A 27,782-nucleotide genomic window follows, 5' to 3' on the forward strand; every position below is an offset into this window, starting at 1 on the left:
TGTATTTTAAAAATTTTAATCAATTGGTTAGCAAGAATTTGCATGCTTCATCGATTTACTCAAGCTGCTTCAGTTAATGTTTCCTCAAGTTGACTGAGCAACAAAACAAATGAGGGTAACATTGGAACCACCAAGTCCAGAAGACAAACAGCAGTGCGAGGCATTTGGAGAAGACATTGGAGGATGCAATCCAATGACAAATATTATAAGAGCTTACTCAAAATTATCTGTCATAGTTTTCACGTAGGTTTTACAAGCCTACTAGTAATCCTCCCTATTGGCAATTTCTCAGCAGAGATGGAAGTAAAAGAAGTGTTTAGCTGTCGGTAAGTGTCAAAACACCATGATCATGAGCTTTCACCGATTAGGGAGGAGCATTTATTATGGCCTCGTGCCAGGCATCATGAACTACTCGATGGAAGCAGAAGCAGCAGCTTCACGCTCTGGATCACAATGCAGCTCCTTTTTTATTCATGGTCATCTTGACTTGGTTCTTGGGGGAGGACCATCTTGACCTAAAGTATGATTATTCTGCACAAATTGTAGCTCGTTTACGAGTTGGGCACGACGTTCCTTCAAAAAGTTTAGGCGGTTTGTCAACTTTGCAAGTGCCGAAGCTGATGAAGAGACTTGTTCCTGAGTGGAACCAGAATAATTTAGTCAATCTCAAGTTTTTCAATGTTTTCCAAGTCAGCAAATCTTAGTTATACACTGGATATTAAAAATCTTATAATAGACACTGAGAGTTAGATAATCTCCAAGGTGAGCTTTCTGTATAAGTATTTTACCTCAGGTCTGGAAGAGTGTTTTTTTGTGGTTCCACTGAGCCCAGCTATTGCCAACTCCACAGAAGATGAAACACTAGCAGAAGTCTGAGATTTCAGACTATTTGATTCTGTGTCACTTGGCCGTGGGTTGTTGGACTGCTTATTAGACAAAGATGGATCTTGGGCTTCCTTCTTCACATTCTGACCCCACAAAGAGAATTTCTTTGAAGCAGTATTCTGTCCAACTTTCACCGACTCTTCAGTAGATGGAAGAACTTTATTAGGGCCCTGGGGGAGTTTACTGCTTTGCTTAACTATATTCATTCTCTGTTTCTGAGGTGGTTGCCCATCTGATGATGACATTGATTCTTGGCATTGACCTTCCATATTCTCATAGCCTGGAGAGTTCTGTTTACAGATTAAGTTAGTATGTGTTGCATAGATAAATAGTATTTACACCATAGAACTGATGATACAGACAAATACACACACAAGCATATGTATGCATGCAAGAGAACATTTAAGGTGCAAGCATACCTCACCCCTGGAAGTGGAATTCTTTGAAAGAGACTTGCAAGTAGTCGTCACTGGCTCCTCAATATTTGAGATGCAGCTTGAAACTGGAGACTTTATACCACGTTGATTGGCCTGGAGCTGCCCAGATGAAGTCTCAGCTCTTGGAGAAGATAGCAAGCCTTGTGCTTCTGTCTTTTTTGTATCCTTGATTTCAGTGTATATAAGCATGGGTCAGTTGCAAATTTAGGAGCTACTTTGGCCTGAGAAAGAGGAAGATGCTATAGCACACCATTTGCAGGATGATAATAATTAGCACACATACCTCATCCTCAGAAGAGAGCTTTGCAATTGAGTCCTTAGTAGATGACGCACTTCTGGTTCCCAAAGAGATAGTAGTCTGACTAGTTGGTTCTCTGTTTTGATACTGAGGAGGCTCTGCTTCTCTTGAAGAAGGCAACTCTTGCTCTTTTGCTGGCATAGTTTCACAGACTACTCCAGAGAGGGCATCCTGCTTATATGTAAGCCCTTAATTAGATTATTCTATTAGACAAGATCCTAAAGAATAGTGATAGATATATATCAAATCAGAAGAAAAGAAGAAAATTAATTTACAGTGAAATGAGTTTGCAGCTAGAAAATGACAAAACAAATAAAATGGAGGTTGTATCTTCCATAATAATATAAACTTAAATTAATTATTTTTTCATAAGTAGGATTATTATAGGCACAAACTATTGTCGTATTTTTGGCCAACCAAATATGTCATAACACAAGGATGCTAAACTATAATTGGCTATATATTTTGCCAGGCATTCTTACGGTTGCTTGTAATTTGTCATACTACAAAATGTCAACACTTTTTGTGATCCAAGATAATGAATAAAGGAAGGGTGTATCACTTTAGACTCATTGAACCACTTGGATGAAATTCACCAAATGTATTCAAAAGAAATTCCTAAACAGACCGAATCTTGATATGCTTCTTACGTATTCTGCAATGGGTATATATAGGGAAGTGGATGTTAGAAGATTGGTGATTTGGTAGATAACAAAATAAAGGTCAAACATACATGTGCTTAGATGGTGTTAGAGTTTAGAAGATTGTGACTCAAAATTTTCATTAAGAAAGATCATGGCTTCCAAGTTTGGCATAAATGTTAAAAACTCATGACCATAATAGAAGTAAGTTTGAACCAATAAGCTGGTTGTTTGGCACTAATTTTTAAGTATATGCACATAGATCTGTGTGTTTCCATGATCATTTCCATCAATAAGCCTTATCATTTGATTCTTTGTCAAAATTCTTACCTAATATAGGAGGATTTTTGAGGTTTAATGTACAATAGAACATCTAATTAGCAGTATCTACCAACTGATTTTCTTGTCTATAGACTCTACTATATACTCTTATGTATCTGGTGTTGCTTTTTCAGAAGTTCGACACTGTTTTCAAGAAAATAGTTTGGATGCAACATTGCTAAAGTCATTCTATGAATCCTTCAGGAGGTAGATCTTGCTACGATGTTAAGGCTGCTCCTTTGCGACCTGGAAGATCAAGGTTTGAGTCTTGAAACAAGATGGGCAAGGGTGACGGGTTGTGCCACAATAGATGATACAAACAAGTGAATCAACCCTTAAAAGAGTAACAGGGATTGATTGAGCCACATATTACAGGGCGAAAAGTAAGAAAAAAATTTATGTATGATGGGCCAAGGATTAGTCCAACATTGCTAAGTGATAAAAAGACTTGGAATACATATATAAGAGTTAACACACAACCTAAAAGCTCAAGATTTTAGGTGCATTAGTATTGAACCATCATGTACATGTATGGTAGCCCTTATTTCCCTCAAACTCAAATACTTTAAAATTCTCAACATGACATGATGCAAGAAGGCTCTAAAAATGATCTCAATAGGGATGGCTGATGGGTTGTGCCACAATGGGTGATACAAACAAGTGAATCAACCTTTAAAAAAGTAATAGGGATTGATTGAGCCATATATGACATGGGAAAGTAAGAAAAAAATTTGTGTGACGATGGACCAAGGATTAGTCCCATATTGCTAAGTGACAAAAAGAGTTGGATTACATGTATAAGAGTTAGCATACAACCTAGAAACTTAAAATTTTAGGTGTATTGGTATCCAACCACCATGTATATGTATGGTAGCCCTAATTTCACTCAAACTCAAGTACTTCAAGATTCTCAACATAACATACTTGATATAAGAAGGCGCTAAATATGATCACAATAGGGATGACTGGCTTGGAATCAGGACACAATCAACAAAGAAGAAAATACCAATCTATGACAAGATTTAAGAATGATGACAAAAGGATTGTTGTTTTGAATCAGAACACAACCAATGGAGAAAATCCCAATCTATATTGACAGTCCAAGAGCATAGATGGTGGCAACAGAAACATAAACAAAGAACAGTGGCAGAAAGGGACTATGAACAACTTCATAAATGTTCTATGGGAAATAATGAAACTCCAGGCCACGTATCAGGTGCTCAAACAGAATCCCTTTTCATTATTTTCAAATACATTATTTCAGATAATTTAACTAAAGTTCTTCGACTAGATTCACTTAGGATTGTCTAAAAGACTATCCACTGAAGAGAACTTGGAGAATTTTTATAGCAGTTAATGAGCAAGGAATGCATGATGAAATCATCAATAATGCTGACATGATAAACTTACATCTTGTTTCAGAAAATTCTCATGTTGATCAACAAGATTGATGCTACTAACATCTTCCGACTGATCTTTCCTGTGTAACATAATGACTAGTTAAGGCAATAAAGAAAATAATTCACCTGAAAAAGAATTCCAATATGTTTTATAATTTTTGTTTCTGTTTCTATTGTGGCAGCACAACAGCCATGCCAACATCCAGCATGATACAGCAGGCTGATGTGTCACATTTGAGTGGTACACCAGACAGGCAGCAGATCATAAAAAATAAAAACCTTGCTTTGGACAACTAAGTCCGAGAAAGAGTGAGAGAAAGGTAGGACTTGCAAATGCTCTTTAAACATATAATGCAGTACCATGCCATGATGGAGCTCCAGGTTGCAACCCAAGCAGCTTTGAAAACCTTTTGTTCGCATAATAAACATTAAGATAGGAAACAATTTCTTTTTTCTCTTGAAGGACCATAGCTTATTATAAATCATAATTTATTTAGGTGCCGCATGGACTTTTGCACTTTGGTAAAGAAACATTGGCCTTTTCTTGGGTTGTTCCATAAATGAAACACTGTCCCCTTGGAGATGTACATGGAAGCATTTAAGTGCTTAAAATATGATATGAGTTGCATGAGCAGTAATAAGGATGGTATTTGTGATTACAACATTATAGAACATAAAGTTTAAACAACTGAAATAAGAATTTTGGTCCACAATTTCATGTAGTGTACTGTGTTAAATCAAAGAAGAATTTATATTTTGTTAGACACACTTCAATTGGAGATAATTGTTCTACAAAGCAAGGTTCGCAATACCGAACCGTACCGGTATTTCGATCTGGGCTCGGTACCGGTACGGTACAGTATACCGAGCGGTACACCTAGGTGTATCGAGCGGTACACTCAGGTGTGCCGAGTACTGTAGCACTGCTACAGTGCACTCGGACCGGTAACAGGCGGTCCGCGTACCAGCAACCGATCGGACCAGTACGTACCGCCCGTACCGGGTGGTACAGTTCGGTACTACAGACCCTGCTACAAGATATAACATGGATCAACTGAATTTGTATCTAGACAACAACTACAACTCTCTATATTTATTCCAAAAGATAGCAAACAGGGTTAACCCAGTGTAAACATTCACACACAAGAAATGCATGGACCTTCTTAGTAGGGTTTGCCGTACCGAGCTGTACCGCCCGATACGGGCGGTACGTACCGGTCCGACAGGTTGTCGGTACGCGGACCGCTTGTTACCGGTCCGAGTGCACTGTAGCAATATAGCAGTGCACTGTAACACTGTAGCAGTGCTACAGTACTCGATACATCTGGGTGTACCGCTCAGTATACCGTACCGTACCGGTACCGAGCCCAGGTCAAAATACCGGTACGGTACGGTATTGCGAGCCTTGCTTCTTAGGTTCTTAAAGTTAAAGATATTCAGAATACAACTCAATACCATAATGGAGAATGTCAATATAAAGAAAATGTAAGTTGAATGGTACACCAAAATGCCACAATCTAATTTAAATTAAAGCTAATGATAAAAAGTTAAAAACTCTAAATGTCAACTTTCAGATCAAGAACGACCGAGGACATAAAGGTTTTTATCCTTTTCTTGTTCTTTAAAGTTATCTAACATAATCAAATTTTTGGATTAGTTTTGTAATCTCCATTCCATGGAACAACCATCGTAGTTTTCAAGCACTAGTTTAGATGATTATGAAAATTGGGAAGTATATTAATAACATGCCGGATTATAGAAGGTTCCTATGCAACAAAGTCAATTTTGTGGCTTAAAACACAAACAAATATAATCATATAAAAAGAAAATATTATTCACTTTTCCTGAGAAAACCATATCATAAATGGTAAAATTATTTACATAGACTGAATCGAAAGACAATTTTCAAGTAACATTACAACTAATGCAGAAGTTTGCAGCTTTCTCTTACAAGAAATTTAACTTATGTACCAATGGAACAATACATTGTATTTTTGGGTGATCAAAATTGGGATTTGATCAAAAGTTCTTCAGTGAACTCTTAAATAAATTAGATGTGTGGCCACTAGAATGTCAGAGAAATTTGACCATTTTCAGTTAGAAGCTGCCAATTCAGTTAGTTGACCAGTCAAAAGAAGATAAATCAGTTAAATTGGTTGCAACTGATCAATCTCCAATAATCAGAATTGCTGAAATTTATAGATTAGTTTAATGTCATTTTGGATTAGTTGATCCCCGGATATAATTGGCCAACATCTATGAGGATGGCAATCAACATTCTTGTCCGATAATAGAATCAGGGTATAATTGGCTATCATCTATAGGGACGACGTTCTATGCTCTTCTACTGTTATACAATATCAGAAAGCAAAACATGAGGGAACAATATAAGATAAGTGGATTACCGAATCTGATATTGGATGAAAGTATAGATGGAAAAAGAAAATATCATTTTTCCATAATTGGATCATTGAGAAACAAGAAACTGAGATATTAAGAGAAGAAAAAAAAGAATAACTACCAGTCCCAATTTGACTCAAAGATTAACTCCTACTAATAAGACCTTAAACTCATGTCTTACACATCAAAGATGAAATCATATCATAGGGAAAAGAATGTAGCCTCAGACCACTCACATATATTGTTAAAAAGTGAAATTTCCATCACCTACTTTTTGATGTTCCAAATCACAGTTCATTTTCTGTTTTACAAACCATAAGTTCAAGAAGGAAATTTTTCAAAAACAAAGAAAAATATAATCAAGAAAATTATATTCGCTAAATGAGATGTCAATCATTTCTTCTTTCCATCTTTGGCAATGATATTTTAAAGATTTATTTTGACAAATAATCTTGTTTGTTCATTGTTGTATATTCTTCAAACAAATTAAAATTTTCTTATAAGGATGTAATTTTCAATTTGAATCCTGGAATCTCCAGAATCAAGCCCCAGATTTCTCTCCTCTTTTCTTTGCTCAGCTTTTTTCTCTTTAGAGAATCTTGGTAACTAATGTAGGATCATTAAACATACTACCATATGACAAAAGTTTCCCTTAACTAACAAAACTTATTCAATCAAAATGATCCTGCATCAAGGAAAAATAGAAGCGGTTAAATGAAGCAAAAGGATCACTGGGAGGAGACATAATAGATCTGATCAGGAAAGAGAAAAAGAGAAGGGAAAGAGGTAAGGAATGGAAGGAAGGAGCTGATGTTGCTAGATCCATTCAGGCAGAAGATAAGATCCTCCTACAGAGACAAGCAACCAAATTTGTGTGGGATCTAATCAGATGTAATCAAACAGAAAGTAACAGCCGAATCTGGAAAAGAAGAAAAAAAAGACTTTTCTCTCTTTCTTCCTCTAATATCTGTATTTTTCTGTTTTAGAAAAGATCGTACAAAATCATTTCTCATCCAATTTGTCAATCCAGCGTCTGATCAAGCCCATCCATATCCTACATCCTATGGTCAATCATGTTGGACCTAATCCCAGAACCTTAGCTAATTTTTAATCTTAATACTATCACCCAGCTAGACTTAAAGTTGTTTATGGAACAAAGAAAACTCACTGGCTTAAGATTCTTGCAACTTTAGGGATAGCACATCCAAAAAAAAGAGAACACTTGTCATAAAATAGACGTATGATATTGGGAAATACTGATGAGGACCAAATATATAATTGCATATAGAGAAAGTTAATCTTACTCTGCAGAATGATCCCTACTGTGGAAACATTTGCCACATGACTCGCATAAGGAAGCATAGCTTTGTTTTAGCTCATGATTAAGCTGACCACGAAGATCAGCAACTTTCTGCTTCAAAGTAACTATATCTGCTTCAGCAAGAGCGACTTCCTCTAGATCCTCCCTTGTCTTTAACACAAATTAGAAGTGTGAATCTGGTAGAAAATCAACTATTTATTTGAACACTTTAAACTAACCTTGCTGTCCATAGCAGATGAAAAAGATACAAGCCCAGGTCGCATGTTCATTAATCCAGATTCTAAGGATGCTCTCAGATCTCTTTCCTTTTGTAGTTGCTCGCGCAGTCTTTCTATCTATTTCAAAGAGATATCTATTTCAATAGCGAAGAAATCTGCCAAAAGATTCCTACTGGAAAGATGTCACTACTAGTCCTTTTACTAAATCGAAAAGCACAGTGGTCTATGTAATACATGCCAAGGGATACCAAAATGGAATAACATAAAACTTCACAGAAAGTGGTATATAGGCATATAGAAGTTTGTAAGACAGAAAGAGCTCCTATATTCCCAAAGAATGCAGATAGTTTGTTTAGCTGTTTATGTCTGAAATCTTAAAAAACATATACAATCTTAAAAAATATATATACTTTGTTTAGCTCCTATGGTTTTGCATAAAATCCATGTACTTGTGTATCAGTTTGTGCAAAGGCATATAAGTTGCATAAAATTAGTCACAAGCAAGCACAAACGATATTAAACTTTTGCAACTGCTATACAATCAGAAGGTTTGAGCAAAAATCAAGCCAATAAATCTCTCAATAAAAATTAAAGCCTGTTAAAATGTTTTCCAAAAGCAAGACATGACTATTGCTTAGTACATGAAATAGGAGAGTTGAAGTTAGAGATAAAATGAAGCTAGATGTAATAAGTGGAAACAACTCATTGTAAAATTATTCAGTAGATTTTCAAGGTTATCCTAGATGGAAATATAACAAACATTCTGAGGCTCACTGCCATAAAAAATAATGACTGCAGTCTCAACCAGGGAACATTTAAGACAAACATAAAAAAGTAATAACTAAAAATCATTAGCTCTAAATTGTACCTAAACAATGTAGATTACCTTATAGTTAACATGGAACAAATAACAACATTCATTTCATACAATGTCATGTCTATATAATGTTGGCAACAAATTTAGAGTAAGATGCAACTCAATTGATAATTATGTCAGATGGCCCTAGAAATTCAAAATTGGTGTTGCCCAATACCATATTTTATTTACGGATGCAAACAATATTACACTGGTATGTGGCTGTTAAGCAACTGCTTATAAATTAAGAAGACTGCACATGCAAAATCAAGTAATTGTCCTCCAAGTCTTCTTTTTCATGGTTATTGATAACATGTTGGCAATTACATAAAGCGAAAACATGAAGAGTCAACAGGGGCATCATAGACAAATACAACCTTTAACTGACCAAGATAGAATAAGCTATCATTGTCTCCCAGACAAATCTTTATGCAAAAAAAAGAGTTATAGTAGCAAGCAAAATTCAGGCTATTCATTGACTTGCAAGAAATAAATGGCTTAATTAAAAAAGACAAAGAATACTGAGGTAATGTACTAATGTGCAGTAATTACATCTCGCTCAAGAGCTAAACGACGCTCATCCAAAGCTTCCTTTCGTCTTTCCAAACTTTCTTGTAAAACTGCATTTCCCTTTACCTTTAACAAAAAAAAGTGCTCATTATATTTGCACATAAAAATATTCTAAACTATGAGAAATGAATTCTCAATTTACAAAAGAGAAAAATGTACCTCCTTGGCAATTTTATTTTGAAGGTCATTCTTAGTGTTCTCAAGATTTTGAATAGCAATCCTGTAAAAAGATGAAACCAATACTTGAACATAGAAGTGTCATTAACTAAATAACAGAACATTTCCTCAAATAATATAGCATAATACTCAGATGAAAGCAAAAGCAATTTGTTCTACATAAAATTCAACTAATATAAGACACAGTCATAAGAATAAAAATTTCTTAATTTATAACAAAATGAAAGGATTGATTTTCTAACTAAGCTAGGCAAGATTTTATGATGATTATCTAGATTTAATTTGCACAACAGTTTTGGTTGTTCCACTTTAGTGATCAATCAGGCAAGGATCATATTCAGATCCAAATTCAACCATAATTTCACCTAGAAAGTCAATTAATCTAATAAGTCACATCAAGATTCAAAAATCCAACTGAATCAGTCTGTCCCAATTCATGTTTACTAGTCCAAAAAGAACTGACACTTGGACTGGCAATTTCGCCCTGTCCAGTTTGAAACTGATTTTTTTAATTAATTATTTTTCTTAATCCAGATAGCTTGCCAACAGTTGTTAACTGTCAACAGCTCTCCTCCTTATCCTCCTCTCATCCTCCTTATCCTCCTCCTCTCTTCTCTCCCCTTTGGTCCATATCAATCAATGCTGGTATACCATGTGTTGACATGTCAGTATGTATTGAACCCGTACTGGTCCAACCATGGATCGCTACAAGTCTCAGACCGAAACTTGAAACCTTGGGCCTCATATATCTTAGCTGAAGATTGAGCAACTGTGTAAAAGAGCACAAATAGTAATATGGAACAAATACACCTACCATATGCAACAATTTTTAGTATGTAGTAGGAGCAAATAATAACAGAACATAAGATGCATACGCCACAAGACAACTATAAATAACTGTGATATCTAAAATCAACGATCACCAACACAAGAATTACTAAAATTAAAACACAACATGTTAATTAATGCTAAACACCATACTCATGCATATCATTGTACCTGAACCAAGGTTTTTAACGTTGGGTACTGGATCTGTATCTGTCCTGGCCATGACTGATATGAGTCAGGGCCATACAAGTGAACCAAGTATGAAGTTTCAGAAAAATCCTGAAATATGCTGAAAATGATAAATACTGCTGTGTACAACCCCTGTATCAGGTACTACAAGGCATGCATTAGATGGTACAAGCCTTGTACTAGTGTACTTACTACCCGGTATACTCTGGTCTACATACTCATAGGCTATCAGACTGCTAAATACCATTCCTACCAAACAGTAGTAGGTGGTATTGCAAACCTTGACTTGGATTATACATATTTTGCATCACAAAGATTTACCAGAATTGATGTTTCGATCAATTACTTTCAAGACATATTTTAGCTATAAGTATCATCAAATAAGAAGAAAATATAACTTAAACACAAACAAGAGTAAATAGAGAAGATAAAACACTTAAAAAACACACTTATTTAAGAGATCACGTACTCATCTTCACTTAACAAGTCAATTGACTCCATGGAAAGGTTCTTTTTCGCCTGTGTATTGTAAACATATGAGAACAAGAGTTTAATTTATCATAACAACCAATAATAGGAAACATAAAAAAAAGGGATAAAAACAAGCAATAATAGGATACGATACTCACAGAGGTACGTCCCCATATAGTAGGTCGTCTTGCACAGACAACTGGTTCATTTGGCTTGTCTATAGCTTTTCGAGCACTTGAAGATAAAATATGACTAACAGACTTTGGCATTGGACTTGTGGAAGTAGAATTGTCACCAATAGATTCGTGGGAGGCACTAACATGAGAACCTATTGCATTACTTTCATCGTGCAGCAAAGTTTCACATTTCTGTGCACTAGAATCCTCAAGATATGGAATCTCAGATACCGATGATAATTTTTTCTGACAAACTTCTTGTAAAGAAGTATCATGTACTGAATCTGCCAGAATTTTGGGGGCATCAAGAACATCACTGTCTTGCAGAGATGCACCATCTCTCTTCTGATTGTCCAGGACCTGTAGGTACAGTATTATTTTGCATGCAGTAATAGGACAAGGACAAGCAATCATATAGCTAAGAATAGTTCTTCCCCTCGATAAAAGTTTCAACAGACCATACCAACAAACAAGGTAGTCTGAAAAACATAAATAAGAGGATGTCACATGCACATCAATAAAATCAAGGCAATAGATAAAAAATGAAATTTAGTATACCAACCAAACCCAACTGCTATTCCTTAAGTCAGAACATTATACTGTGTTCTGTTGGAGTTATTAGCCCCACACAACTTGGCTCTTTTACATGACTTCAAAAGCAAAACCTTAACAGTAACTTTTTATACACTCAAAACAAAGCTCTTGAATCAATTTCATATAGGTATTTAATATGCCTAGCTCTTTTAAATATACATTAAAGAGCATAAAGTATATACATGTAGTGCAATACTAGAGAAGAAAGGAACTAAAAATGTAATAGAAAAATTAAGGTGAAATGCCACTTAAGATATTCTCAAATGTATGCAAACTTAAGCTCCAAATCCAGGCCAAGAAATGGCCAAGAGATATGGTGCCTGAAACATAAATTCCGTTGACTGCTGCACCATGCAGTAGTATCTGGATGAGCCCTAGCTAACCAGGAGGTTTTTTGGACAACAAAAGAAAGAGAAACCAGTTGTTACAGCCTAACAATCAAGACTGGAAATCTCTAAACCAAGCAGGCCAGGACACTAGTCATCAACTCAAGCCTCTAGCCAAACAGGTAATCATCCAACACGTAATAATTCAGAGAAATTGGCATTTAGGCCAAATCAAAATGTTTTATGGTCCAAATACTGAGTATGTTAGAGTTACTTGAGCCTTATCCATGTAAACTGATCACTTTAAAAAGTATACAAGATTTGCAAATTAACACATAAAAAAATTTAACATATTCTTCAACCATTAACACAAACATTTGATACTGGTGGTATTTAGTTCTGACAAAATGGGCAATACGCTTGGTATAGGATATGTACCACTTGGTACAGGCCTGTACCAAACATTTTTTTTATTTTTTTAGATTTTGACGCATACCAGTTAACCATCACATGATACGGTGTGGCCCAATGTGGGCCATAACTTGGACCTTTAACCATGTCCCCCAATGCTAAGGATCCAAAAGTTAGTAGTAGTAAGCCCATCTAGCCTTCCAGTTCCATTTTCCCTTGCGGGACTACTGCATCATTCCTGTTATCAGAGCTTGAATTCCTGTTATCAGAGGTTGACATAATTTATATCACTAATTGTGTCAACCTAATAATATTCCCATTTGATTTATTGCTGTTAATTCATATAAAACATAGAAATAAAATATTACTTTGTTATGAAAGATATAGAAATGGAACCTAAAGCTACCACCAAAATTCGCTGCAGGTATATATTTTCAGTGACACATCCTTGTTATGATGAGCAAGGCAGAACCAAGATGGATAATCCTCCATGGCAAACAAAGTTTCTACCTACACATATTCATTTTTCTTTAGAAAAGTTCACTTGCATAAAATGGTACGAATGGTTGCAGTTTCCCTCTAATATTAATGACAACTTTTGGCCCTTTTTTTTTATCTTATCTGAAACAGGTATACAACTTTTATAGGTAGCTGAAGCTTTGCACCACCAAAATGATACATGGCCATGGTAACAATAATCACAATGATCACTACATAGGTTGATATCAATACCAAATAAAGAAAAAAATTAAGTTGATGAACTCAACTCGACCATAGAGGATAAACAATTTCTTGCTAGCTAGATAATAAAGTACAAAGACCAATTATCCTATAATTATTAGTTATCAAGAATGGAGAAAACTATAATATAGGGCGGTTCACAACTTTATATACCAGTACTATTCTGGCCAGGGTTTGGACTGGTACCATACTGGTTTGTACCAACATATTGTGTTGGTACACTGGTTCGTATTGAGTTTTGAAACAAAACTACAAAGACTGAAAAAATAGATAAATAAAAACTATCTGATACAAAGCATGTACCGCCTTATACCAGGTGGTACTAGTCGGTACTAGTCCTATAGTAACCAGTACAAGTCTGATATCAGGCATACCACCTAGTTTACCTATACCGGTAAATACTACCCAGATCTAGTAATGGATGGTACTGCAAAACTTGCAACATAGTACACACTACTGCAAACAAATGATTGTCTAGGATGCTAGAGATATTTAAGATTAAATTCATTTTTTTGACAAAAATTCCATGGATACGGAAAGCAACCTTATTATCATGTGGATCACTTCCAACATTGCTGTTGCTTTCACTAATTGGTTTAGTGGACAAGCATTCAGAATCATCATCTATATCTGCTTCAAGACCATTATTCTCATCAGAGTATCCATCATCTCCTGGAGTGTCAGTATCAGTCAAATCATCATCACTATTATGCTCATCATGATATTCATCATCATCTGGAATGTCATTATCAGTTGAATCATCATCTTCAACATCACCATCTCCAGAGTCAGAGTAAAGCCCTGATGAGATTGAGCTCTCACGCAAGAAATCCTCCTGAATAAATGTTGATTAACTCATCAGGATCAAATGAATTGAAAAATAAATACAATCACTGTCCATAAAAACTTACATCAAAAACACTGTCATACTGCTCCAACAGAATTATGACAATGGCTTGAGCATGGTTAGCAGCTGCCGCCGCTCTCAGAAGTTGAAGAGAACCGTCTCCACCCATATTAAAATCATCTTCAAATTCACAATCACCAGCAAGAAGAGGGCGGAGAAGTAATGGAGCCATGCAAGCTGCTAAAGCCGAAAGTGACATACGGTTCTGAGACTTTTTCTCGGCCACTGTTTGCATCATCTTAAGAATCCTGAACAACAATTATCTTAGAGCATAGAAACTTACTTTATAATTTAAATAAACTAACTAAAATAAAATAAATCCCAAAACTTCAAGTTAAGTAAGAAAATCATTTTCATTCTTGATAAACAAAATATCCCAAAACAAGACTGAAAATCAGATGTCCATGGCAAAAAGTTCTACAGTCTGTTAATAAGGCTTCCAATATGTTCATCTATAAGATACTGGGCCCTCTAAATTTTGGTTCACCAAACAATTATTGATTGTGGATATTCCACATATTTGAGGATCCAAAAATGCATCTTTATATCAATTTTGATTCTCAGACAACTTTTAAAGACTTCATTGGATAGGTACAAATTCTATTTATAGAATCCTATGTGTGGAGTTAAGCAGCATGTTAAAAATCTTCAGCCTAGGATTTAGTACAGATAAGATGCACAATCTTCATCACTGCATATTTGTGACAGAATAAAGAATTATTCCATTAACTACATTTGTTGATAAAACCAAGGGTTGCAATTTCGGTCCGTACCGATGTACTAAGCCTTACTTGGTACAATACATCCCGAGGCATATAGACGATATGCCCAAAATCATCAAAAGAACCTCCAAAAATACCTAATAAATTGAAAAAAAAAAGTTAGATTAGGGTTTTTAAGTTAGAAATAAATATAAATTTAGTATAATTTTAGCAAAAATATTGTAAACTATGAAAGAATAGTGCACATATCTTTTTCAGACTTTGAAGAGTAGCTTTGTGGTACATTCGGAATCGTTCTTCTGTAAATGTTGAATTATCTACAAAGAAATTACTTGAATTATTGAATTACTTTTTAAATAATTTAAACTTTAAGATTCAAATAAATTAAATAATTAATCGATGGATATACTTGGTTCTACCACCAAAAAAAATAACGAGACTCCACGGGCGATGGATCGTAGTTTTCGATCCTATGTATCTATATATCAATATGATATATTTGTCGAATCCAATCTTGAAATTGATCTCACGACATAGTGTACTGATACACAATATGTCATTGGTGCATCAACATGGTGATAGTCGTAGTCTGATCGTCGTAGTCTGATCGTCGTGAACCACATATGTCCGAGATGGCTTCTAAGACAAGGACAAATGTGGCATGTATTGGTGCGGAGCATAGAAAATACCATAACTTCTACTTTCGCTATTGATTTATTACTCCGTATCATAAGATCGATCATCGTACTATTGCTCAGAGAAGTTTGACCAACTATCACCATACTACTGTTGACCATAAGATTCTCCTTAATACAATAACTGTGAATATGATGAGCTTTGCTCTATGTCTACATTGTGTAGGCTCTTTAGCATTTGCTCAAAATCATCTACTGATTTTCCCTTCCCCTTCCGTGCATAAACTTGAAATGAGTTGAAAGAGGGGGAAGGAAATGATTTAAAAACACTTTCCTAAGCCTCAAACAGTCTTATTAACCATTCGAAATAAGACAATCTCAGCCTCTAATCAGTAACGATATCGACCAGTACAGGTCGGTAACGGACATATTTTGATCGTTACCGCTACCCCGTATCACCTGATAGAGGGTCAAGTGACCGATATTGTTCGGTAGAGAGTGGTCCGCGTATCGATATCCTATCAGATCAATATGTAATGCTTGTACTGGACAATACATATCGGTACAATAAACCCTGGATAAAACCTCAAATTTTATTTAATTTTAACTAGATTCCTTGAACATGAACAACATTAATTTGCTTACCCTTGTTTGTCCACATCTTGGCACACTTAAGAGTGGTTTAGATCAAGGTTCGCAATACCGTACCGTACCAGTATTTCGACCTGCTATAGTGCTACAGTAGACTGCTACAGTGCTACAGTACTCTCGGACCGGTAACAGTCGGTCCGCGTACCGACAACCTGTCGGACCGATACGTACCGCCCGTACCGGGTGGTACAGCTCGGTACGGTAGACCCTGGTTTAGATATTAGAAATACAACTATATAGTTTATTGCACTTTAAGGGTTTCGAGAGATAAGTACAAAGATAAATAAGCTTGAGAAAATAAAATAAAATTAACCACAGTAAATTACACTTAATTTCTCAAATATCAAAATTAATTCAAGATTGTTATTCACAAAATTGTTTTAGTTTGACTTGGTACTTATGATTTGAATAATAAATATGTTGTTTATTATGATTCAGACTATAAGATAAATCATATTAATAATATTTGGTACATATTAACAGCTAAAATTGTCATACATTTGAGAAAGAGCAAAAAGGAAAACAGAGAGGTGAAAGAATCCAAGAACAAAATGACTTTTTGTGAACAAAAATTCTAGTCAAGTCAATTTGATATATAGTAATCATGAATAAGAAGGTTTCATATATCACTCAGATTGGTACATCGGCCCATATTTACCTATCCAATCAAGGACAAATAACCAGATGGTATGGTCTACACTGATTGGTATTTTTTAAATATTATTTAGTGAGATTGGATGGTAAAAGTTTGTATACCACCCAGAAACCATGATACTGATTTGACAAGATATCGAATTGATACCAAACGAGATTTTAGACCTCGGATCCAAGATTACATTGAAGGGGACAGACTAATACAGATCAACTAAATAATGAGAAAAACACTGAAAGAAATTACAGGAGTTGGTGAACCAAATGCTACTGTGATCAAATTTATATCTCCAACCAAATAAAGCCTTTAAAACAAGAAAAAACTATCCCACCCAGGATTGGAAAGTTCTGGAAGAATTCTGTTGTGAACTACAATGTTAAACCCTCTGTAGCTTAAAAAGAACCCTCATTTGAATTCATAGTTAAGGTTAATAATACCAACTGCTTCACCAACAACTCTGCATCAGGATAAAACATCGTTACTCAATATTCACTATCAAAATAGCCACAAAATTCAGAACATGCAAAGAGTCACAAATTGCAGGTGAGAATATGCATGCAATGCAGACATTGAGGGGAATGAAAGAGAAAAAGGAAAAACATAGCTATATGAATTTATATTTTCAAATAGGAAATCTGTTGATTCATAAAAGCAATAATCACACTTCAAAAAAATTACCAGCACAGAAAAGCAAAGCCACAATCACTTAGGATTAGCTGATATACCTTTGCAGTAAACGACGATTAGGCTCTGGGAAAGTTTTGTATATTGCAGTGCGCATAGAGTCAACTCTGATTCCACGATCAGTTCCTAATAAATATCAAAGTTAAAATGAATGTTACACGAGTCAGAAGTATAACAAATAAAATATTGATGGCTAAACCAGACAATCATGTACGGGAAGCTGGGTATTTAACATCTTACACTTGGTGGCAAAGTACATATAATTTCTTAGGCATAAGCAGCAATGGTGCATGTTTATTCATTAAGAAGATGAAACCAATACAGGGAAAAGAAAAAAATAAAAACAAAAGAAACAAAAGGGAGAAGGAAAAAATGTGTGATATGGGAGAGAATAAATTTCTCACATCAAAGTCCATCAAGAGAGAGGCCCTAATTATTACAAGGAAAGTAAACCATGATGATACAGAGAAGCTCCTTTAGAAACTATTGTTTCTTTCCTTCAAAATTAATCAACAAGAAGCAGAATAAGATTGTCCTCACTTTCACCATGTGGGACGTGAGATAGATTTCCTCAAAGATATGTCTTTGATCATGGCAGATATCTGATGCAGTTAGGGAAGAAATATGCTCAAATGTCATGCATCACCCAGCAGTGGAGGATATGGTCATTAGAATCACAGTCTGCAGAGAAAAAGAAGTATATCCTGAATCCACCATTTCTTTATATGATCTTGAGACTAGGGAAGATGTTCAAAATTTCAAATTTCAACCACCATCCAGCAGTGGAGGATACGGTCACAGCATTCAGTCTGCAGAGAAAAGGAAATATGCACCATCTTGTATCTACAATTTCCTAAGAGACTCTTGGGACTATATCTTGTTCTTAATAGCCAACCACATAATATATTTACTCCCTTTCCACAAATACTTTTTAGATTGACCGGAGACATCCAGCATCATCAAAAAATTTGTAGAAATGTGCCAACAAGAACAAGGAAGCCCATGTTTAATGTTAAGTCATCTTCTATAAGAATGAATTATGTACAGATGGGAGACAAGAGAGAAGAGTGCATTCAGTTATTAAGAGCGTCAACAATTGGCAAGGTGAATGGAGACCAGGCTTTCAAGAGAGAACTTGGGTGAATAGAGAGTGATTAGGTATGTGAGAGACACATCTACAAAAACAAGGACAGCTCGATCCAGGTCATAGTTCTAACTATCATCTGGACGGGTCCACAATAGACTGTATTTTTTGGTCCAATAGCAAACCAGCACAAGGTCCAGCCGGTTTCGAGCAGTCTGGTCTTATTTATTCTTTTCAATTATCATTAAACCCCATTCCTCTCAATCCTCACCTCCCTCATGACACCCAATATCTGCTTCCGCTGGCCTGCCCCTCCATTGCTCATGTTGCCCGTCGCTGTCAGCCTGCTTGCCCATCCGATACTCCTCTTCCTCCTCTTCTCCTTCTCTTCTTAGTTCTTACCCCCTTCTTGATACCACAGCATATACCAGCATACTATTTGTCGGTATGCTGGTGCAAACCATACCTGTAATTGGGGTCCAGTATCCAAGACTTTGAATCCTGATCCAGTTATCCTTCAGAAATATTGTGCTCTAACCAATGTTATTCCTAATTGTTCAAATAGGAGGAAAGGAATTCCTAATTGTTCAAAAATTCCCCTAAATCATTTGTCCCTAAATTGTCATTGCCCCTGAAAGCACTTAGGAAATACAAGATCAAGAAGCTGAAAAACAATCAATCTCTCCACCACCATTTGCTGAGAACAGAAATATAGAATTAATCACTATATAATAACAAAGAGACATTAACTAATTTCACAGAATAGCATTTGTTACATACAAAGAAAATCGTTGATAACAATAAAGATGAATGTGAGCTCGTATAGCACCATACTTTGAAATTTTTTATTTAACATGCATGTTCTGTACATTCAGCATGATTACAGACTGAGAATAATTTGTCAACTAGTCATATATGACATGTTCAGCACAAATGTCTAATCTATATCTGATATTTCACGCTTATTTTCATATATTGGAAAATTAGACAAACTTTCATGTTGCATAGAATTGTATTTTTGTGTAATGTTCACTGCTTTTATTTTTATATGTTAAAAAGGTATAACAAATATATTGACAGTTTTACATGTCAATAAGATTCCATCAGATGTGGAATTATTTTAAAGAGGAACCATAATGTTTTAACAAAATTGCACTGAAACAAGAATATAACGAGGTCTTATGCAAACAGCATGACAAATGAGAGTAACATAAAATGTAATGTTCGATTATTTAACTGGACTTGTCTTTGCATTTTTCTCCTAGAGCATAGAAACTTAAATTTTCATGTGATATCCAAAGTTTCATGTAATAAATTTCTTAAAACAACAAGAATAGTTTGAAGGCTCTTAGTTTGACCATTGATATAGCGATAAAGCCCTCAATAAATTGGCTCAAGTCACCTAAGCATTGCCATGACTATCCATATAGATCATAATGCATCAGAGATCTTCTATTCTCTTCTCTAACATGCATATTTGGGAAGTGGATTTGTAGTATAAAATTAACATTGTAAACATAAAATGAGATCAGATTGATATGTGATATGGAATAGAATTTTTGTCCAGACATACTATATGCTTCAACCAGTGCGGTACAACAAGATGCAGGAACAGGAGAAGATGGCAACTCTCGCAGCACATACTGCATACAACAAAAGTAAATTACAAACTCCAGCATAATTATGGAAGAAACTTGTTAGGTTGTTATTTCTAACGTAATTGCACCTTGATACAGTCTCCAACAACATGTGCATCCTCATCTGAAGAAAACTCATTTTTTCCTGAAAAAGAGAACCATGTAGAAGTGTTCAAATTAATGCATAAACCCATGACTAAGGTATACAGTTTCGAATAATACTGTCCGATACGGGCGGTACATACCAGTTTGACAGAAAACCGGTACATGAATCACTCGCTACCGATGGGTATTTTTTATTTAAAATTATATATATATATATATATAAAGGCGACGTCGCCTCATTTTTCTACAACGTCACCCTGCTTGGGGAGAAGAGAGGCGATGTTGCACTTTTTTTAAATTTTTTTATATATAATATATATAAATATATAAATAAATAGATATATAAATAATAGATTATATATACAGAGAGAGAGAGAGGCGACCTCGTGCATTGTTTTTTAAATATATATATATAAATAAAAGATTTTATATATATATAGAGAGACGACGTCGCCTCATTTCTCTGTGACGTCGCCTCAGCGGCGTTGCCCCACCTGGGGAGAAGAGAGGCGACGTCGCCGAGCGTGGGGGAGAAGGGAGGCAATGTCGTCGAAATTTTATATATATAACCAATGTAAACCGCTCAGTATAAAGTACCATATCGTACCGAGAGAAGGTCAAAACTCTGGTACGGTATAATATTTCAATCCTTGCCCATGACTAAAACCAATGTACTTTAATTGCAAGATTATTGAAGCACATTCCTTGTGGATAATTAAAGCAGTGAAGCAGATCAGGAGGCTAATTTTGGTTCAGAAGAAGGTAACAGCAAAAAGGTAACTAGTATCCATAAACAAGGGAAGAAAATGAGAAACTAACCCTGTTCATATTCACGAACTCTGCATTTTACCTCTTCAACATCAGCAGACTGCCGCAGGATACCTTCCACTTTGATTCCTTTTAAAAAGTGATAAAGATCATCACATAACCATAGATCTTTATGCTTAAGATTAACATTTATATTCTAAAAACTTGAACTTTACTATGAAGAAGTTTACATGCAACGGTTTCTTTGTTACTACATGTGTTAACACACTAAAAACGATAGCTCAATTTTTTCCTACTAAAAGAGCTGTATAATAACACCAATAATATGCTTGGACAAGTTCGACAACACATGCAACCTAGCAACTTCTAAATTTTCCTTCCATGAAAAAACAGAAGCTCAATTAATACATTCAGTGCATATTTTGCTACAGAGGTAATCAGAAAGACCTAATATAAATAAATACAAGAAACAAAATATACCATGTTGCTCAATGAACCTGAGGGCCTTTTCCAAGAATGATGGGCTTCCATCAATGTCTTCAAGTGCAAGCAAGATAGGCCTACCAATCACAGTGGATGTCGCAGGCTGTGTATCTTTCCCTTCAAAATAAAGAAAAGGAAAGATCAGAAACTGACGAGACAGAGGCTGGATATGTCAGAAGGCATGGCATTTGCAAACACATACAAGAATAGACAAACATGACATCAAGGTGCAAAATCCTAAAGGAGAAGAAATTGACAGTTTGAAAGTCCAGAGAGGGGATTACCCCAGATTAATATTTTGTTAAGGTTAATAATGAATCTTCCGGTACCTTATCCATACATGTGTACATACAGAATATTGACCAATAAAAAAGAATGAATTCTCTTTGGAGTTAACCCACCATATTAGAGCTTTACAAGATCAATTCAGTTAAACAATGAATTAAACTAAGTCAAAAGCAATTGCTGAAATGAACAAAAAAAAAAGTAATCAAACCAAACAACTGCCCATTTGCAATCATATTCATCAGTATAATGTCATGGTTACTAAGCAATGTGATGAATCTTCCATTGTTCATCAGAAGAAACACAAAAAACTTCAGATTATTAATATCATTGTGGATAGGTGGCTAAGTAACATACATTGATCATGTGAAGCTTCAATTGATTCAGTTATTTCATTGTGGAATATTCCATTCTGTCCCAATGCAAGGGCTGCACTAGGTGCTTGTGCCACAGCATTCTCTAATGCAGCTTTCCACTCGTATAGATCCTCAGAAGTTTCTGCCTGTGATACCAAAAATTAGTGAAGAAAAGAAAATCTAAACCAACCTAAAAAGGGTACAGAAGCAGTATGTAAACCTGCCTTTAATGTAAAAGTTCTCCCATCCCGGCCATCAGGAAACAATACTGTTAAAATCTTTTTGTCTGCTTTCACGACAACACTGAAATTTACAATAACTTAAATTTATCAACAGTTTTCAGTAAAACTTGTGTTCAGCTAAACCAGGGCTTTAAATAACCAATCAAATACTCTCACCTTCCTGAATTATTCAGGTCAATACCACCAAGCGTTACATTTGCTTCACTTCCCTTTTGAGGGAGAGCAGCCTGAAAGTAAAAGTAAAGCATGCTATAATTAACCATAATGTTCTTACAAATTGATCAACTCATTCTCATCAAGAGTGTTGCATAAGGTACTTCCACGAGCTGTGTGAGAGTAACCATTGATATTCCAAGCAAGGGTGAATCATCTCAATCACTTATTGGATGAATGAGCACTAAACTAACTGGTAGTTTTCCTTGATTTGAGAATGGATTCTACTAAATTAGCTGAATGTCAATGCCAAACAAATTTACATATATAAACCTGGGGCATAACAGTCTCACTTAATGAAAAATAAAGTCAAAAAAGGAGACAAAACTTGGAACTTACTTGCAACAAAGAAGTTAGGATAACAAATATTCAACAAAAATATGCACTTCTGAACACTCTTCACATTTAAAGCACTTAAAAATAGGGAAAGTCATGTGAGCATCCTAATTCATGGAGCAAAGTGGGTTATGACGAAGTCACCAAATAAAATTGATAAAATAATGTGTTTCTTAATCCCAGAGATCATTTCTGGTGAGACTTTAATGTATTCGAACCCCATCAAACAGATAATCGAAAAGATTTTAATATTAAACTTCTGTTTTTACATGTAAAGTCAAATTTTAGGAGGTAATAGAATCTATACATTAATATTATATAAATAAGAAGTTTGTTTTCATAGAAAGTCATGGACAATTTTAATGTCTCGATTCCATATTTAATAAGTTAATTTAATGTAAGCATCTATAACCTCCCCCCCACCCCCCACCCACCCGTTCTTCTATTTATGTACCGAATTTGTTCCAGAGAACCACATACCAGAACTAAAACATATGTGAGACCTTTGGTTACTCAAATGTCATTAACAATTGGCTAGAGGAGCCAAGAGAACATTAGAATTTATAAGAATCAAATTTAGTTGTTTCAACATGAGATATGGTATTTGAGCAAGAGAATCTAATTAGAAAATCATATAAATCAGATGCAAAATCAAGTTAGTTTGACTTGTACAACTTGATCTATATTATCATGGTATACTGCATAAATTTGTGAGAACTTTATGTACTTCTTATAGTTTAGACTAATAGAATTACAAGCTCTCATTTAGGGGATTAATTATCCATTGTTCAGTTAATATGAAAAGAAGTTTAGAAAGACTAGTTATAGCATTCTCTCACTGCAGAAGAATAGATGTCTCGTGTTTAGTTAATGTAATGAGAAAATGCCGAGATTTTACATATCTTATGATGATAAACTAAAAAATTTCAGAGTACAGCATTTTAGAGGTTGTCAAAGCAGTTCTATTGCACAAATCAGTCAAGTTACAGAAAATTCACTGTTCATACACATGAACACCATACAAACATGCAACTAGAAAAATGCTTCATGTTACAAACCAAAAAAATCTTGGGTAGAAAATGATATTAGAGGTTAGATAAATGTAAAATATCCTATACTTACAGGGTCAGTTCTAAAAAAGACCAATGATGTGCGTGTTAGGACAAACCAACGTTTTTTCCATGATGTCCAACCTATTCCTGCAATTTTAATGGATTTTTAAAAAAATCATACATATTTGTTGATCAAATACTTAATAAAAAATAAAAAGATATTCTTAAACCGTGATACATAAGGATGGCAATGCACATTTTTGTGGAATGAAATGAAATGTGATGAAAGAAACAAAATGCTGATATTACAATAAAATCATTGAAGAAAAGACCAACTTAAAGAATTTAAATGATTTCTAAGATGCCATAGAATGTGGAATTTCAAGGACTACAAACTGGTTATTATTGAAACCTGAACCTCTTGATAAGAATATTATCACTGGATAATATATCTAATACAACATAAAGTATGTTCAAACAAGATGTTGCTCAATCGATGCAGTAATATATCTAGGTTGTTCAGTAGAAAATCTTGATGTTGTGAAAAATGAGAATATAAGAAATTTGATCATGTCAAAAGAAAATTTGATCATGTTATTCTCCTCTAGTGAGAGAAATTATCCCACTATTCCTATCCTCATCTCTATGCATGTTCAAGAAACATTATTTCTTTTAGTTTATACCCAGTTTAAAAGAGAATAAGGGAATGATGGTTCATTAGCAAGGTAAACAATACAAAAAGGCATGCCAAGACTTGGAATGCAAATTATATAAGAAATTTCTATGAATTAGATGTCTAGTTTTCAATATCATTAGAACAACAAACTGGAACAAAAATATTAATAAGCTTAATATGTCAATCATTGCATTAACATAAAATGAAAATCACTGAAAATGGCTTGACTACCTAGAAATTGTATAAAAGAATACCTTTAGATGAAATGAAGAGTGGTCCACTCTTGAAAACCTGCACTTGTTGAGATCAAGCATTTAGTATTCACAATCTTCTTCAAGAAAAATGACCTAAAAACAGAAAGGACATATACAAGATAAATTTTGAGAAATTTCTGACAAAATGCCTAGTGATCCTGGATTTTATATAAGTTCATGAAGTTGATCTCACTTTCACGTATGTACCATATATAAACAGTAAGATACTATGAGGAGGGCTCAAGGCACATAAAACAAGAAAGATATAGATAAAAAAAATCAGAAGGAACTCATAGTATAAATGCAAAATCATGAGTTAATAAAGGTTCATATGTCCCATAAGTGAAAAAACAGATAAAATGAATGAGAATAGTTATAGATACAAGAATCAGAAGGAACTCATAGTATGATCATGAAAGGAGGACTTAAGAAAGATTCATATGTCCACAAGAGTGAAAGACCAGCAAAAAAGAACGAAAGCAAGTACATCAACAATCACTTTCCTATAAAACATAGGCCAAACATATTATTACAGATCATCTCGAATAACAGAAATTCAAATGAATCTCAAAATTGTTGCATAAACAAGTAAGAAGGATGACACCAGAGACTTAACAAGATTAAAGCATTCATACATAATGATAATGAAGCAACACCCTAGCAAAACCATTGGCATGGATAGTGATCGAGCTCAAAAAGGTGGTCTACTTAAAACTGACAATGGGGTCGGTGTAACAGATATGAACAAGAAAATTACAAGGCTGACAACAAAAGATGATAGCATCTGAACAATGATTGTATATGCCATATATGTCACAACTATTTACAATATGAGATATGGATTCATGGACCAAAGTATTCTGCCATCTAGTTCATTCAGTTGTGCACTATTGATGAAAATGCAGTGCTATGCTTCTGATTTGCTATGGTTACCAAACCTGCATGGCTTTTCAGTGTTTTGACATGACAAACATGGCATAGAATGAAGTCGATGACAATGGCACATAGATTTTAGGCTGTCCTGGCAGTTTTAAATGATTATCAGAGTAGTAATGTTCAATCAATTTCTTTGTATATCCCTGACTAATTCATAGTAAGTCATTGTATAACGAGACACAATTTTCAGATAATTTTGTTAATAAATGATATCTCATTTATGATTTAATCTAATCCAATAAAATATATCAGGATAAAAGGAATGAGGTATTAAGCTAAAATATGTATAATCTAATAATTAAATTCAGATACTGTTTACCTAGAAATCATTTACCAGTAAAAAATTTCAGTTACTAGCATCTATGGAGTTAAAGTGAAATAAAAAAATTATTTTCACCGTTATGTCACGGACAAAATTGTAAACGGGGTATTTGATATAATGTTCATGTATGTCCATATCTTTCGATTTTGTTCATGCTTTGCACAACATGGAGAGGACTAGCAGTAGGCTTGGGAGCCCCATTTTGATTGACTTTGATGACCGTCTTAGGCTTGTAAAAGAATGTGGTGTCATGTGGGCACTTATGGGCATTTCGATCTGTAGTAGACCATCTTGGATCTTTTGTTATATGATCAATCATAGCTTGCGAAGTCTATATTTGTAATTTGCATTGGCTATAAAGTTTTTACTAAAATTATTACTAGTGGATTCCAAGTAAAATGCTTTCTCTAGTCTGTTTTCTCTTTTGTAAGTCCTAAGGGACCATAAAAGGTTTCAGGAAGACTGATCTTTGTGGATGGATATGCAAGAGTGTTGCACGACTTAAGCAAAACCAGTTAATTTCAAGATAATTAGTCAACAATGAATTTTTCACTTGTTTCTAGTTGAGGTTGGATCAGAAGTTCTTTAAAAATGCTATGATGGATCACAAACCAAGCAACATAACAAATAATTAAGTTCGACCTTGACAAAATTCGTAAAAACTAACAATCACAACAAAACAAAGGAACAACAAGTATGTTTTATTTGTACAGATAAACGTTTAACAGAGATAATATAACAACGAAAACAATTAATTGTTGAACTGAACGGAGCCTTACATTGCAATTAGGACAATTATTTGATTGCTTGTCAGGATTGTCAGAGCCCCTGGTGATCCAGAAATTGGTATCCCCCTCCCCACAGCGACAAGTTTTGCATTGCATTACATTGTCTGCGCTATGAGATGATGCCATCTGTTATTATCTCGTTCTTCAACTGCATCAGAGAATAAAACGAAAACTTAATTTGGTCAAAGCATACATGGGACGGTAGAAAAGGGCCAAAATACCAAGAAGTGGAGATGTCGTGGATCGATCAACATATACAAGATCGATTGAGAATCATAGGGCTTTTCCAAAAGAGCAAAGAAATAGAGACGGCACCTACCCTGCCTCGAACGAGTCCGGGAACACGAGACCCATCAAAATGATCGCGTTCTGGGCATCGGAGACCGACGGCAGGGTTCAGGCGACGCAACAAACTTCCTGATTCTTCTTCCTCGGTTTCCTTTTTCTCATCTCTCTCCTCATTTTTCTTTCTTCTTTGTCTTCGCTTCTGTCAGATTTGTCCACCACACTCGCGGCTCCATCGCTCCGTCATTCTCTCTCGCCCGCTTTCGTCTCCTACAATTCCTCTATCTCCCTCCCTCCACATACGATTGGAATCGCACGGGGACGTAGTATGCGACCGTGGGATATGGCTTGGCAACAATGAAATCGGGTTGGATGCACAGCAAGTTTCCGTGGGGACAGTGCACGGGAGATTGCGTTATGCCGTAGCGGGTCTGCCTTCTCGTACGTGT

General features: G+C 35.1%; 1 protein-coding gene across 3 annotated transcripts; it reads right to left on the minus strand.

Annotated features, from left to right (window-relative positions):
- Nucleotides 1–184: 184 nt before the first annotated feature.
- LOC135623271 (rho GTPase-activating protein 6-like) lies at nt 185–27,737 on the minus strand. Of its 3 annotated transcripts, XM_065126052.1 has the most exons (25): nt 27,368–27,733; nt 27,040–27,196; nt 25,003–25,039; nt 24,143–24,219; nt 22,628–22,698; nt 22,450–22,532; nt 22,231–22,371; nt 21,586–21,705; nt 21,157–21,234; nt 20,322–20,377; nt 20,169–20,238; nt 17,553–17,637; nt 14,172–14,415; nt 13,805–14,095; nt 11,171–11,548; nt 11,011–11,060; nt 9,507–9,567; nt 9,330–9,413; nt 7,922–8,038; nt 7,687–7,853; nt 3,993–4,062; nt 1,606–1,791; nt 1,305–1,487; nt 789–1,175; nt 185–636 (listed from the first exon to the last, which is right to left on the minus strand). In XM_065126052.1, the coding sequence occupies exons 2-25, from the start codon at nt 27,172–27,174 to the stop codon at nt 478–480; spliced, it is 3,330 nt and encodes a 1,109-aa protein (XP_064982124.1). In that variant the 5' UTR covers nt 27,175–27,196; nt 27,368–27,733; the 3' UTR covers nt 185–477. The 3 variants fall into 3 exon arrangements, with proteins under 3 accessions (XP_064982124.1, XP_064982125.1, XP_064982126.1); XM_065126054.1 differs by lacking the exon at nt 185–636 and having other exon boundaries at nt 1,016–1,175; nt 1,310–1,487; nt 27,368–27,737; XM_065126053.1 differs by lacking the exons at nt 24,143–24,219; nt 27,368–27,733 and having other exon boundaries at nt 27,040–27,177.
- Between the last annotated feature and the right edge of the window lie 45 nt (nt 27,738–27,782).

Source organism: Musa acuminata, chromosome BXJ2-9, assembly GCF_036884655.1.
Source record: "Musa acuminata AAA Group cultivar baxijiao chromosome BXJ2-9, Cavendish_Baxijiao_AAA, whole genome shotgun sequence".
NCBI lineage: Eukaryota > Viridiplantae > Streptophyta > Magnoliopsida > Zingiberales > Musaceae > Musa > Musa acuminata.